The sequence below is a fragment of the Harpegnathos saltator genome, unplaced genomic scaffold, assembly GCF_003227715.2.
Source record: "Harpegnathos saltator strain DR-91 unplaced genomic scaffold, Hsal_v8.6 scaffold103, whole genome shotgun sequence".
Classification (NCBI taxonomy): domain Eukaryota; kingdom Metazoa; phylum Arthropoda; class Insecta; order Hymenoptera; family Formicidae; genus Harpegnathos; species Harpegnathos saltator.
In genome coordinates, this window is record NW_020229877.1 from 739,517 (window position 1) to 754,380 (window position 14,864).

The 14,864-nt window shown below is 43.0% G+C and overlaps 3 protein-coding genes across 8 annotated transcripts; 2 read left to right on the forward strand and 1 right to left on the reverse strand.

Annotated features, from left to right (window-relative positions):
* Nucleotides 1–779: 779 nt before the first annotated feature.
* On the reverse strand, nt 780–7,442 carry CNBP (CCHC-type zinc finger nucleic acid binding protein). 3 transcript variants are annotated; one of them, XM_011149290.3, is made up of 3 exons: nt 7,270–7,442; nt 5,093–5,343; nt 780–4,914 (listed from the first exon to the last, which is right to left on the reverse strand). In XM_011149290.3, exons 2-3 carry the CDS (start codon nt 5,330–5,332, stop codon nt 4,690–4,692), a joined length of 465 nt encoding a protein of 154 aa, XP_011147592.1. In that variant the 5' UTR covers nt 5,333–5,343; nt 7,270–7,442; the 3' UTR covers nt 780–4,689. The 3 variants fall into 3 exon arrangements, with proteins under 3 accessions (XP_011147592.1, XP_011147594.1, XP_011147593.1); XM_011149292.3 differs by lacking the exon at nt 7,270–7,442 and adding an exon at nt 6,490–6,698; XM_011149291.3 differs by lacking the exon at nt 7,270–7,442 and adding an exon at nt 5,717–6,067.
* Nucleotides 7,443–7,588: 146 nt separating this feature from the next.
* Nucleotides 7,589–11,938, forward strand: LOC105188052 (ribophorin I). Of its 4 annotated transcripts, none has more exons than XM_025299161.1 (2): nt 7,589–7,714; nt 9,786–11,938. In XM_025299161.1, exon 2 carries the CDS (start codon nt 9,871–9,873, stop codon nt 11,704–11,706), a length of 1,836 nt encoding a protein of 611 aa, XP_025154946.1. In that variant the 5' UTR covers nt 7,589–7,714; nt 9,786–9,870; the 3' UTR covers nt 11,707–11,938. The 4 variants fall into 4 exon arrangements, with proteins under 4 accessions (XP_025154946.1, XP_025154947.1, XP_011147590.1 ...); XM_025299162.1 differs by lacking the exon at nt 7,589–7,714 and adding an exon at nt 9,189–9,207; XM_011149288.3 differs by lacking the exon at nt 7,589–7,714 and adding an exon at nt 9,199–9,217.
* A 402-nt stretch (nt 11,939–12,340) lies between these two features.
* Nucleotides 12,341–14,855, forward strand: LOC105188051 (putative deoxyribonuclease TATDN1). Its single transcript, XM_011149286.3, has 5 exons — nt 12,341–12,661; nt 13,093–13,272; nt 13,511–13,904; nt 13,989–14,192; nt 14,632–14,855. Exons 1-5 carry the CDS (start codon nt 12,622–12,624, stop codon nt 14,735–14,737), a joined length of 924 nt encoding a protein of 307 aa, XP_011147588.1. The 5' UTR covers nt 12,341–12,621; the 3' UTR covers nt 14,738–14,855.
* The last annotated feature ends 9 nt before the right edge of the window (nt 14,856–14,864 follow it).

The window sequence follows — 14,864 nt, forward strand, 5'->3', positions numbered from 1 at the left end:
CAAAACTATAGATTGCGCGTTGGGAGCATACTCGGAATTACATTCGCTGTGTAAGCGGTGTACACAAATTTGAGTGAGCGCGAGGTCAAAAGGTACAGACTGGAGACGATACGTGGACATTTGCTAATATTCAGCAGGTCCACTACGCATTTACGATGACACACCGAATTGCGTAGATGCGACATTGGAGCATGCGTGCATTGGCGACGACATTACGTAATTCATTTCTAGCCGGCGATCTATACATGCACACACGAGCCCATATATACATCGTATATCACCGATGTGATTGTGTGAATCATTAGTTGCGAACTCATCACAGCGACCAACTTTCGGATTTTTCGTCGAGTCATTACGTATTAATTCCGTTTAATGGAATCAGCCGGACCGATGTAAATTTCGTAAATATAGTTCAATTTTCGACGTTGCAAGCATAAAACAAATACATCGTGCGTGAATTTTGTCGCTTTATTAGCACGAATAGAGATCACTTTCGTGTTACGTTGTCAGCATGAAAAACTAAATCCAACGAAATATTTTAATTACAAATGTATGGTATAGGTGGAAAGTACATGTGTAAAAATAATTATATATAACTATTATAATTATAATTAAATTACCATTCTCTCGTTTCTTAATATTCGTACTAAATTTCTGTATAAGAATTATAATTCACGTGCCGCTTCTCTGTTGACTCATCAAAGACGCGTGCGGTCACAACTTGAACGACGAGGACATCCGCATCGCAGTATCCATCAAGGGAACGAAAAGAAAACTCGTTTGCCTCTCCATACACATTCTATTTCAAAAATTCAGTTTAAAAACATAACTTCGAATACTTCACAATCCTTTTATTAGTTTGTAGCTCATTTGTTTTTTTTTCCTTTTCACTTCTTCCTCTTCATCCTCCTTGTCTTCTTCCTTCTTTCTTTCTCGCTCTCTCTCACTCTCTCTCGTTTGTTTTTTTAAGTATTAATAGATTAGTTTAATATATAAGTCGAGTCGTGGACCCGGCGTGCGCCGCCGGTCGAATTAAATTCATACACTGTGTAACAGTCGTATTCTTTACAATATTCGTACGTAAGTCTTGTAGCAGAGACAAAAGCGCAGGTGCCCTAATCGCACTCCTTTTTCATATTTTTCATATAATTATTTATGCTCGTTTTTTTTTTTGAATCTCTGGTGCTGCCGGTGTAACCGGACTGTGATCGCGAAAGGCAAACGATCATGCGCCTGTGATATAATCAGGCTTATTATATATCGTTCAGTAAATATACATCATGCATTTACACAGAAATGACACGACGTTCACACCCTTCGACAAACGTTTTCACTAACAAACGTTCCCAGCCAGACAACACGAAAAAACGTCTGAGAAGGTAGCATTCGAAAAATGTATCTTCAATCTCAATTTAATCTACAAATTGTCTCTCCTAATGCTAAGACTTAGAAATAAAGGGTCAAGTACTTTACAGCATATCCTCAATATGAAATGTATCCTCCGGAAAGATCGAAGATCTCGAGAAGAGAAGTCCGAGAAGAAATTAGGACGCCTATCGTACGGGATTACAAAATTATGATACAAACTTATTTTTCTCTAACTTTCTTCGATTCCAGCGAAAAGCAGCGAATTTTAATTACACGAAGACTTAGATTAATTTCTATTCGCGATAAAAAATATCTAGATGATTGAACGTGGTACATGCTGGTCCGAAAGACGTCCTAATCTTTCATGTATGTCTTGCAGACACTCGATTTCTGCTGAATTTGATGCACAAAGACACACAAGTCCACGCACTGGTAGCACCAGAGAAACGTCGCAGTCCGATATAGCGCGAAGTACAATTTATTTGATCCTCTCCAAGTCTCGTCGTGAGTACTAGCACACCGAAACTACGCAATGAGATCCGGCATTAAGTCTCGAACAGAGTGTGTAATTAAGTGTATAAAATTGTTACTTTTGCAGGACACCTGGGTTACCGCGAAATTACACCACGGGCCGCGTCGACCCGGGTCTTCCTTCCACCGAGATAGTCAGGCACGCCTGGCTTCTGAACGTTAAATACACAATTGTCGCTGCTGGTAAAACCACCTTTGAGCTCGCACGCGGACGAATCGTGCGAGGATTCTTCGCGAGTTCTTATACTTCTTCCTCATAATCTTCTTCAGAATCATCGAGGTGATTCGCACGCGCACGCACAATCCGTCCACGTGTTCATCTTTCGGACTAAACAAAGACTCGCCGTTTATTTGCGAAGATGTCGAGGATACTGTAATGTGTCGCGTTGTGTTAGCGTGAGTATGGTCCGGTATATTTTGAAAGTAGTCAGAATTCTAAAAACGCTTCTCTTACCCTAATTACGTTGCTCGCGTTGAATCTTTTTTTTCTTTTAATTTTTATGAACACTGCACGCTGCGATCGAACTTGAGTCGCGGCCTGGCCAACGTGATTTCATCGCGTGGCTATACACGCGCTCGCGTTTCTCTTACACCTCTTGATGTTCTCTTTTAGGAAAAATTTCGCTTTGTACTCGCGTCAAACATAAATGGTCGTCCCTGCCTTGGCAGGGAATAGACAAATTTGTAGTTTGCCATGTCATTTCTCCATCAATCATCAATTTTTTTGTCAGTATTTTTCTTCCTTCGTTCATTGTCTCTTTTGCCGTATCTACAAATTTTGCTCTTACAACATATAAGTTACACGAGCAAGAAATAGTAATATTAAAAAAAAAAAAAAAAAATAAAAAAGTCTGACTCACCAGCATGTAGTATCTACACATGAATGAAAAATATAATCTCGCGTGTACAATATAGAATAACATCGGAATTAGCCACCAGCAACGACCAGAGTATAGCTAGCTTTTTACAGTACAAAATACAGCTCCAGCACATATGCATAAATATATGTATACACATATGCGCATATATATATACATATACCTAGTAACGAAGTATTTTCAGCAACATGTAAGGATATAGTAAGGTTGGTACAATCCAGTGTGGGCTCCTCTCATCTCAAGTCCGTCAACAGTCGGGCGACGGTATGAACTATATGAACTATAGTCGCGTTATTAACAATTATATGATTGTACGTACAAAATGTGCCAACTCTTGTACAGACCACGGTGTTTATATGTATATATACATACATATCGATGTAATAATCGTTCTTTTCAAACGTACTTATACTGGTTATAAATCTCGATGCTTCCTTTCCGTTTAGTGTTTAGAGAAAGCGCGTGTATCTATTTCTCTCTTTCTCTTCCTCGCCCTACTTCGTCGAAGTCAGGGGACACGACCCAGTACAACTGTATATAAACCCGTAAACACTGACAATCCTACAACTATGTTTCGCTTTCTTGTCCGTACGTCCGTTCGTCCGTCCGCGTACGACGGAATTGAACGAGTCTGGTGTAAGTAAAATGATAAAAGTAAATGGAAATATAAGAAACTGAAAGAAAAATGACGTAGTAACAGCTCGGCAAGATCCTCATTACATCCTTACACATTAAAAATTAGCGTTACTAAATCTTATTTTTATGCATTCAGGGCCGGCATGTGTTCTCGCTTTCTCTTTCCATTCCCGCTTTCGCTTTCGAATTACTTCTTTTTTTCTTTGTGAGTGTCGGCTAGAGAGTTCGAGAGGGAGGACCGGAGAATACAAGATGCGTGGATGCGAAAAGTGATGCGACGTGAGTCACACTGTGCCAGTGTCAATAGCGAGACGTCCCTCTCTCAACGGGCGCTAACTAGCAGCAGCCTATCCCATTTTTTTTTGGTATCCTTTTGTCATGTTGTCAATCTACTCAGTTATTCAAAATTTAAAACTTGTTCATTGTACAAATGCGAGAGTCGCCGAGGGAGCGCGTGTACGAAGGAAGTGACGCGGCTTACACCGCGCAAATATGCGCCGACACCTCGCGAGACCACGTGTGAGCTTCCCGAGTATCCATACATCTTGCATCGGAAAACAATGCGCGTACGAGACAGTTCGAAAGTCAGGGGACAGAGGACTCATGTCTCTACTCTAATTCAATCGAATGTTTATAATATTATTACATACGTGTATGTATAATAATGCGTGTGATTGTATGTGTCTGTATACCATTGTGTATACCATGAACGTGTAACGTGGTAAAAACGTCGGACGTATTACCCTGCGTTCACGCACACGTATGTAGTAGAAGAGGAGTAATAATCATATGTCAAATGTGTGTAACACGCGCACAGTACGCGTGTATGTGTGTATATATGTGTTTGTGTGTGTGTGTGTGTCAGTGTAACAGCAATAAAAACTTAAAGACATCATTAAGAAAAAAGAAAAACCCTTGCGAAGAGAACAACGGTGGGTAGAGAAGGTAAGGAGATTGGGGATAAGGGGGAGGAGGGCTTGGATGGCCTCCGGGAGTTTGGAGCATGGAGAGATGGAAATCCGAACGACTACGACGACGACGAGGATGAGTGCCGACGGCGACGTCGACGTTCATAGTGGCTGAAGAGAGACGACAGCGGCTGAAAGAAGACGACGACGACGACGACGACGACGGCACATGTCATCCGCACATTATACGCGTCAACGAGACATAGGTCTGCACATCCCTACCTAGTTGTAATTCTCGGTAGCAATGAGCGTGACGGTAAACAGCTTATCGTTATCGTTAAGCGAGCGGCACGGATTTCAGTTATCTCCTACTTCCTGTCGTCCTGGTCGCACTCACGGCTTATGTGACCGGTCTTGCCGCAAATGTAGCAAGTCTTGCCACCAGCCTCGGTGCAGTTGCGAGCGATATGACCCGTCTTGTTGCAGTTGTAGCAGCTTTGCATGGCAAAGCGACCGGAATCGTTGCCGCCCTCCGGGCAGCTACGCGCCATGTGACCAGTCTTGTTGCAATTGTAACAACTCAACTCCGGCCCCTATTGAGAAAGAATATTGGTCGTGCGACTTGGCTGAAAATTATCGCTGCTGCGCCATGCGCGAACTCCTTCTCGATCCTGACAATGAGGACGAAAGTACCGAAAGGAGAAAAAGAAAAAAGAAAAAAAGAAAAAACCAAGAAGGAAAGGAAGATGAGAAGCAGACACGGACACTGACCTGCTGACAGTCTTTCGCAATGTGTCCGACACCATTGCAGCGGTAGCAAAGATCTTGATCCTCTTTGCACTCGCGCGCAAAGTGTCCAAATTGGTTGCACTTGAAGCATTTCTCTCGTCCACGGCCGAAACCATCCCTGTCACGGCCGCGGTCTCCTCTACCTCCACCTCCACCTCCTTGTGGGCATTCCCGTGCAAAGTGGCCCATGCGGTTACATTTGTAACATGCACTTGAACTCATTTTAATCGAATCTGCAATTGTACACATGTATATATTATTATGTTATTCTATTAGAAACCATTGAACTCTCGAACACAGCTTGAGCAAGAGCTCTCTTTCTCCCTCCCTCTTTCTCTCTGACAACACTATCTGCCAACAGTAGTATTTGCTTTCAATAAACCATGGTGAGATCTTTCTCCTAATAATATAACGTGTTTGCTCAAATATCGTCAAGTGTCATGTCGCTCCCTTATATCAGACTCAGCTTGACGAGCCAGTCTTTGTCTCTACTTATCGCAACATATGCTACAACCCATACTCGACAATTATGCTCCGACTTTTCAAGCAGACCCGTAAGTTTTCGTGTCATTCACACGGAACAAAGTTCCGAGCGCGAGCTCACACCAGCTTATCTGTCACTCAAGCTCTCGAGCAGCTACGACGGGTCCTCCTCTCGGCTCTACTTCTACGCACGCCACTATCGGAATCGATGTATCGATAACGTCGAAAATATAATTATATAACCACCGTCGGCTGTAAAACAAAAGGTCGCGAGCTGATTTTGCGAGTGGTCTGAGGCCAAAGCACCCGACGAGACGACGACGACGACAACGACGGCGGCGGCGGAGCTCACGTATCAACGCACGCGCGTCCTGCACACAGATGTCTCTTGAACGCGGGCTACGCGGGCGACACGGCACGTCGGTGGGAGGAGAGAGGCAGGTGAACGTGCATTTTATCGGCGAGAGATCCAAGAATGTGCTCTCTCTCTTTCTCTCTCTCTCTCTCTCTCTCTCTCGCGGCCGCAGGAAACTTCCGTCGGAACAAAGTGGCGAAGGTGCGGACATGTCGCGGCTGTGGCGCTCCGCCGCGCCGGCCGGATCCGCGCGATCGAAGCGGCGCGAATGCGGTGCATTAATAAAATGGCATCTCCGTCTCCCTCTCTTTTCCGTCGCAAAGGACACGACTTTGTTCGTGATCACGCACGGTAGCATTGTCACGTATAGCCGTGGTAACGAGGCGTGCACGTGTTTCTACGTTGCAGATGCGTCCGGTGCGCGCCAAGACGGCGAAAAAGAGAGTCGACAGCGGGCGAGAGCGCGTGCACGAGAGAGAAGAGAGAGGAGAGAGAGAAAGAGAGAGAGAGAGAGAGAACATCGACGGCATCGACGACGTACGTGAGAGACGACCGGACGAGACGCGACGCGATGTCGCGCCGTATTCTATTACCGCCACTGACGATGACGATGGTGATGCGAATTTCCGGCGGATTTTACCGTGACGCGTGCGTGCGTACGTGCGTTCGTTCGTTCGACGATACTCCGTCCGATTCCACGGCGCCGTACCACCAACGTGGCTGCTCGATCCGCTCGCTCGCTCACACGGTCGTTCTCTTCCTCTCCCTCGCTCTTTCTTTCTCTTTCTCCGTGCTCGCCCCCACTTTGCGCCGATTTTGTGTATGAGTGCGCGAATGTATGTATATAGGCTATATACGACGCACGTACGTACATACACGCACGAAATGTACGTACGCTGCGCGGCGCGAAGATGGCATCCAAGACTGACGCCGCGCGCGCGCTGCGCTTTTTTTTGTGCCGGGCACGGAGGAGAGATCGCCCGATGGCGATCAACGATATACAGCTGCAGCCGGGACGCCACGACCGCGCGCGCCCTTGCGGCCGCCCGTCCGCCGGGGTCGTACGTCCCATCGCGGTGGCCGTGGCGGCGTGCTTTCTCGATTTTCCGTTGTGGCTCGCCACAATGTCCGAACAACGGCGTGTGTCGCCACGGAGGGATCCGTGCAGAACGCAAAGGCGAAAAAGGACCACGTGCCAGAACCCAGTACGGCTCCCGTGAGTGAGAGCGGAAAACCGCCGCTCTCTCTCCGGCGGCGGCGCAGCCGACTCGTACCGCGTGCCGTGTCGTAGAACCCGCGGAAGAACTTGCTGATTTCTTACCTGATGTACTGTGCAGGACTGCTACTAATTTAGGCAACGGTGCGCAAGCTGACTACACGTACGGTGACGATGCGATCGCGGGAAGTAGTGTTTTCCGTGGAAAAACTCGGACCGACACTCGGGATCGGACGGTACAAACGAGCATTGACTATGAAAAGGCAGATTTACCAGCCGCCACAAACTATAACGCCACCTCTCTACTTCCGGTATACTCGTCGAATGGAGACTTGCGCCTGAGATATGCGAACTTCGTCCATTGGCTCATACGTTGGCGACGATCGTGACCAATTCGTTCGCGACCAATTCGCGAGTGCAACTTCGGGCTCGATTAATCGGGATTGGAGGACAACTCATCGATCGCTATTTTGGACTCAGATATCATAAGCCGCTGTTTTCAAAGAAAGGATGCTGCGGGAGATGATTCTTGATAGACGATCGCACATTCGTAAGCATTCGTATTATTCCACTTCTGCAATGAAAAATATTTTACGTTCGAATGCTGTTAGACGAAACATTTCTTTGTAAATCAATGAACCGCCGATGCTTTTGTATCGTTTTGTATCATTCCTCCGTTTAAACGGATATGAATTTTACCATTCAATGAACGAAAATAGCGAATCCGATGTTTCCGTCGTTTGTTGAAATAGAGCACTTTAATGCCCCATCGATCCCGTTACAGCAACGACTATGAACATCCCGAGGATTCATTAAATTTCCTATATGGATTACGAATATATCATCATTTGTATAATATTAATGAATATATATTTCATTCTAATACGCGCTATGAGTCGACATTAATCGTCTCTCGTGACTAAATATAGAAAGTAATTTGACTACCTTATTCTCCTGATAACGGAAGAAGAAAGGGATAGTTTCCTAAATTCATCAAATCTTGACTGCATCGATAAAATCTTCAGATTCATCTTATTTCCGTAATGACATAGTGGTCTAGTACTAACGCGTACACGAACGTCCCTGCAAATGTGGAGATTCATTAACATTACGTAGTATAAGATGCGTTAATATTCTAAAGAGAATATGTTATATCTTGTATTTTCCATTAGCGCAACTTATTCTTGCCGTGGAATCGTTTCGTTGGTCACTCATCGGATCTGTACTTTTTGACTGAATTAGAGTGCACTTTTTACCATCAAAGTGCAACAAGTACACAAAAGAACGTTGAAGCGAAAAGGAACGAAAAGTTCTAGCGCAGCACTGCTTCAAGTAGAAGAACAAACTATGCATCACACATATGTGAGCGCATATTTTGAAAATGATACAAGTTCAATCTCGCAGCAATTATTAATTTGGCTAATACGCGTATTAGCCAAATTAATGTATATGAATCATTACAAAAGGAATAAACGGACACAAATGGATTCACAAAACTGTCGCAATAAACGGTATAATGCATTGTTAGTGAAAACATCGTTAACCTATATTCATAGAAGTGAAAACGCGCAAAAAGAAGCCTTTTTACGTGAAAAGGTCTTCCCTTCCAAAGCTTAAAATATCCGATTACAGTAGAAATAATAGCAATAGCCGTCCCCCATGTCAAACATTCAAAGTGTTCGTGAATATTTTGAACCATTAAACAGCCTGAAGGCAATTCTGAAAAAGCGAAGTAAATTTCTTTTTCACGCGTACGACAGGTATGGATTACTGCTTGCTTTCTATCGTTTGTGTTTAGCAAAGCAAACCGCTCGATTGCTTAGTAATTGTCACTGTGGCTAAAGCGTACTGTTAAATCCTTTATGGGCCCAAGAAGTATGAATCATTCTTTTGTTGAATGAAGCCACATATTCAAACGTGCTATCCCTTGGATTTGTCGCAAACTTGAAAACATTCAAGATGTTGAAAACCCACAATAAGCATTGAATAGCAGGTCAAAAAGGACGAGGACCCGTAAGACCCTAATATGACTGCAGATATCAGGTATCACCAGGTATTCATGTTCGACCTAATGGACCTAAGTTTACTCGAATAAACCGTGAATAACCTGTTATTTTCATTTGTTGAATCCATTTGTCATGTCACAGCAAAAACCAAGTCGGAACTATAATGTTGATTCGACGTTGACTTGACGTTGAAATAGTCGATGAATCAACGTTAATTCAACTCTCATCGACATCGAATCAATCTTTGAGTCAACGTTGCGGTTTTGACGGGAAAGTTGATGTCTTGCCACATTCATTGCGTGTCGAATCTAAAATTTAGAGATTACGACGTCTAGGGAGAACTTGATCAAAATTTGGACAAACTCAACATTGGCCGTGTTCCAATATTCACTGCCAATATTGAAAATACATAATTTTTGTCACATAAACTATAAATGTTTAGCACTGGCAGCGAATATCAGAACGCAGCCATTATCGTTTCACGAGATTATTATCGACGTTGTAAATGCTTAGTGAAATTCGTGGCAATGCGATAGGCACCATTTTGCCGGCCACGTCTGTATCGATATGCCGGCGGGCGCCATATATATATATACATATTTCTCTTTGCCGTAGATTGTCCGTTGTCAACGTACCTTGCAAGCCGGTAGCGACAAAGAACATACTGTTGTCAGTATCCTGATCAGGAGTAACCGCAGGAATGCCGAAGATGTCTCGGTTGCGTGCGAGCGCGCTGATAAGCATCTTCTTGCTTTGCGTATGTTCGCATGTTCACACCGCCGTCGATGGGAACCTCGTGGATCCGGACCTGGTGGTGAGGAATGTCGAGCGGCATATTGACCTACAGTCACAGCTGACGAAGATTACGAATCGCGTGGTGCTGGACAACAACAGCAAGGACCGCGCCACGCAGAGCTTCCTCTTCTGCTTGGACGGCGTGCAGAGAAAGTCCCTGAGCTACATAACGGCTCGTGTGGAACCTGGTAAGCTGCAGCTCAAGGTGACGGAGACCAAGGTGGAGGCGCACCGTGATAAAGCCTTCTTCTCGATCGATCTTGCCAATCACTTGGCGCCTCGTCGCACGCTCACTATTGAAGTAGAGATGATCCTTACGCATGAGTTGGTGCCACATCCTAAGCAGATTGCTCAGCAGGAGAAGCAACTGGTTAAGTATACTGGCAATGTATATGCTTATCTGCCGTACGCGGTCGCCAAGCAAACCACCTTTGTAGGACTGCCATCGCGCAACATTGAGAGCTACACCAAGATCAAACCAGTCTCACAGACTGGCTCGGGGATAGTCTACGGTCCGTTTGAGAAGCAGCCGCCGTATGTTCACGAGGAGCTGACGGTGCACTTTGAAAATAACAACAAGTTCCTCACTGTAACTAGGCTTGAGAGGACCATTGAGATTTCTCACTGGGGTAACATCGCTGTCGAGGAGCACATTGATCTTCTACATACTGGGGCCTTGTTGAAGGGATCCTTTTCGCGTTATGAATATGCACGAGAATCAAAGTCTGGCCAGGCTAGTATCCAGAGTTTCGACACTATTTTGCCAGCGGCAGCTTCTGACATCTATTATCGGGACGAGATCGGCAACATCTCCACATCGCATACCCGCATCAAGAAGGACTCGGTGGAGCTGAACCTGAGGCCTAGATTCCCATTATTCGGCGGCTGGAAGACTCGCTATACGATTGGCTACAATGTGCCCAGTTATGAGTACTTATTCCACTCTGGTGATGAGTACACTCTGGAGATGAGACTGTTGGATCACATCTTCGACGACATGGTCGTGGACGAAATGGTGCTGAAGATTATCCTGCCAGAAGGAGCGCGGAACATGCAGCTGGAATTGCCGTATCCGGCGACTCGCCTGCCGGATTCCTTGCATTACACGTATCTAGATGTCACTGGTCGTCCTGTGGTGTCTGTGACCAAGAAGAATTTGGTGGAGAATCATATCCAGAGCTTCAGATTCAAGTATACATTCCCACGTTTGCTGATGTTGCAGGAACCATTGTTGGTTGCATTAGCGCTATACTTATTGTTCCTATTAGTAATTACATATGTTAGGTGGGATTTCTCCATTGATAAGGACGAAGCATCGGAGAGCAAACTGCGGATTGCCGGCCAGTGTGAGAAGATATTGGCTGCGCAGGATCGCCGGATCAACTCGTACAACGAACTGGACGATCAGCTGGTATGCTTGAAGGCCAATAAGGATACCAATGCGTTTCTCGCCGCAGTGAAGGTCATCAACCAAGAATACAAGGCTGCTACCAGCGCACTCAATGAGATTTCGCAGAAGTTAAAGGGTGAATCCGGTGATGTATATGAGCGTGTACAGGAACTGCAAAGGTGTGACCGGTCATTGAAAGAGCTCTACAATCAGCAACAGGCGTTGTACGTGGATAAACTAGTACCGGGCAAGATCAGTCGGCAACAGTTTGTCGAGGCGGAGTCGGCGATCGGAAAGAAGAAGGAGGAATGCGCTGAGAAGATCAACGCGATCGTGAAGTCGTTGCAATAATCGCATTCTTGCGAGTCAGAGGAGACTCGATAGAATAGAGAAAAAAAAGAGGGGTACCTCCCACGGTGCATTTGTGATATAGCAACATCCAGTTGTCGTGTTTCACAGCAATGTTAATTTCACTCACGAATATGAGTGGACAAGTTAAACAAGGCATACTATGCATTTAATGCGCGTTGCACCATGAGGAAACTTATCTGTATCATAAGTTAAGATTTATAATAAATATGTAGAAAAAAAAATAAACACCTTTATGTGCTATAATTACTTTCTAACAATCTGAGTTGAGTAAAACATTTGTTAGTAAGACAGTAGAATATATATGTATTATTTTGTAATAAATATTTGGACATTTTCGCAACAATATTGCATCTCAGGTCCTAATTTGAAAGTAAATTAAGTTATAAGAAGTTATGTGATATAGTGTGTGTTGACACCTGTAACTATTAAATATAAATTTAAGATAAATGTTACATCATCACATATCTAATACAATTATACATGGTTCCGTATATTATAATTACAAAATTACAATTACAGTGTCGCGATAATAATGAAGAAAAAATAAGATTATACGTTTTCATAATTTAAATAGAGATAAATAAATATACAGTTATTTTCGAAAAAAAAAAAAAAAGAACTAGCGCATGGTATAACGCAACTCGTTTAATAACCGGAAATAAATCTTTTATTGCATAGAATTCAATCAAGGCACGGGAATTGGATCGATGATATTATAACGCTAAGAATCGCGTTGAGGCGATTACTTTGGCACATGAAAACGGGACGCCAGTTCTCACCCATGTGTCAATCTATCGAGCCGGTCAAACTAAGAACATCTGCCTAACCTCTCCTGTCACTCCTTTTGTTCTTTCTTGGGTCAGTATTTGCCCATAACTTGTATAGGAGCGTTTCATGCTTGGAGCTAGAATGACCAATTTACGGAAATTCATAGGTAAACATGACGTGTTATCTATGTACCTGACTTCGACGTTGTTGTAACCTCGTCGCGTATACTCTTGCGTGCGCGAGAGGTTACACGATTAAGAGTTGCTAAAATCGCTTCTGATCGATAGCTCTGCAGATTTTGCGTTCTTGCATGTCCTGGAACAAAAAGAAAGAACATTAAATTCCTTGTAGATCTCGTCGGTGATGGATGTAGCAAGCATGCACGTTTTTTCAACATTTTTCGATGAGCAGCTTGTTGAATTTTCGGTACATTTCAAGTATTTTATGAAACTACAAATAATTAGACGTTCTTTCGCTGTGATTAGAACGATGCTCTAACGATATTTTATCGTTAGGCGAAATTTGTAGCAGAAATATCTGTGTAATTTGTCTAAAATGGTCTTGAAAAATATAGATCTTTTACTTCAAATGTTACAGATATTGGTGCCAATTTAACAGATCCTGTGTACCAAGGAATCTATCATGGGTTACAAAAACATCAGCCTGATTTAGATAAAGTATTGGAGCGAAGTTGGAACAACAATGTGTCAAAGATTATTATTACCGCTGGTAACATTGAAGACAGCAAGAAGGCTCTTGAAATAGCGAGAACTGATGGCAAGTCTTAAAAATATATCCTGGAATATATATGTGAGAGATTATATTTATTTTTGTTTATATTTAATAGTCCATTATATTTAATTATACTTTCCACATATGGAAATTTTTCAATTTGTAATATAAAATAACTTTGTTTTTATATATTGATGTTTCATATGTACCATAAATCTTGCAATCTTATGTGCATCTTCTTTTCTGAATAATAAATTGATTATTGTTGATCAAAAACTTTCAGAAAGGTTATACTCAACAGTTGGGTGCCATCCGACCCGCTGCCAGGAGCTAGAGGGATGCGATGATCCAGAGGAATATCTCAAGTCACTGTCAGATCTGGCACTAAACAACAAAGACAAAATTGTCGCAATCGGCGAGATAGGTCTAGATTACGACAGATTGCAGTTTTGTCCTAAAGACATCCAGAAGAAGTACTTTGAAATGCAGTTGTCTCTATGTTCCACCCTAAAATTACCGATGTTCCTTCACTGTCGTAATGCCAGCGACGATTTCGTGCGAATCTTGCGGAAACATAAAGATAAACTAACGGCAGGTGTCGTGCATTCGTTTGACGGTAATCCAGAGGATGCTAATTCTATACTGCAATTAGGCTTGTACATTGGAATTAACGGATGGTATGATCATCACAACACATACAAGCTCTATCAAAAATCACAAAAAGACCTAATCTCGATAAGATGTTTTATCTCGTGTTTCAGTTCTCTGAAGACTGAGGAGAATCTCTTCGCAGTCACCACCATCCCCTCGGACAGACTGATGATAGAGACTGATTGTCCGTGGTGCGAAATCCGGCCATCACACGTGTCTGCGAAAGACGTTATAACGCACTTTCCATCTATGAAAAGGGAGAAATGGCAAGCAGACCGGATGGTTAAAGGACGGAACGAGCCGTGTACGATAGTGTAAGTATATGTGGCTATTATCCAACAATTGAGAAATGATCTCGAACACCAGGTTTGTTCTTTCTCAAAGAACCTTCTGAACTGATCTATACTGATGTAGTAAGTTAAAATAAAGCCTGATTTACAATATGCTTTCTGCTATTTCCTATTCGTTATCTTTTTCTAGTTTAAGACATAAAGTTTAAGGTTAAAAAGATAAAGACAAAGAAACAAAAAGCAAACAGCATATTGTAGATTCTAATTTATTATATTTATATGTATCAAGTTCTTTGAAAAAAAAAAAAGAAAGAGAACAGATTAACATTCTTTCCTTTCCTAATCGTAAATTGATGTTTTTAACTAATGTTTACAATTTTTATGGCGATATTAACTATATTTGTACTTAAAAACTACATCTATATATTTTGTGAATATGGGTTTCTATGATTTTCGCTTACAGTCAGATATTGGAAGTCCTGGCGCGAATCAGGGACGAAGAAGAGGAATATCTGTGCAATCAAATTTATAAGAACACGATGAAACTCTTTTTCCCATATGAACTATAATCTCGTACGAAGCGGAAATAGCCAAACGGAAATACAACGCGAATATAAACGCATCCGTGAGAGCAATCAGGGATGAAAGCTGTGACCTTGTATAAAGGTTCTGTTCAGTGAATACAATGATCGAGAA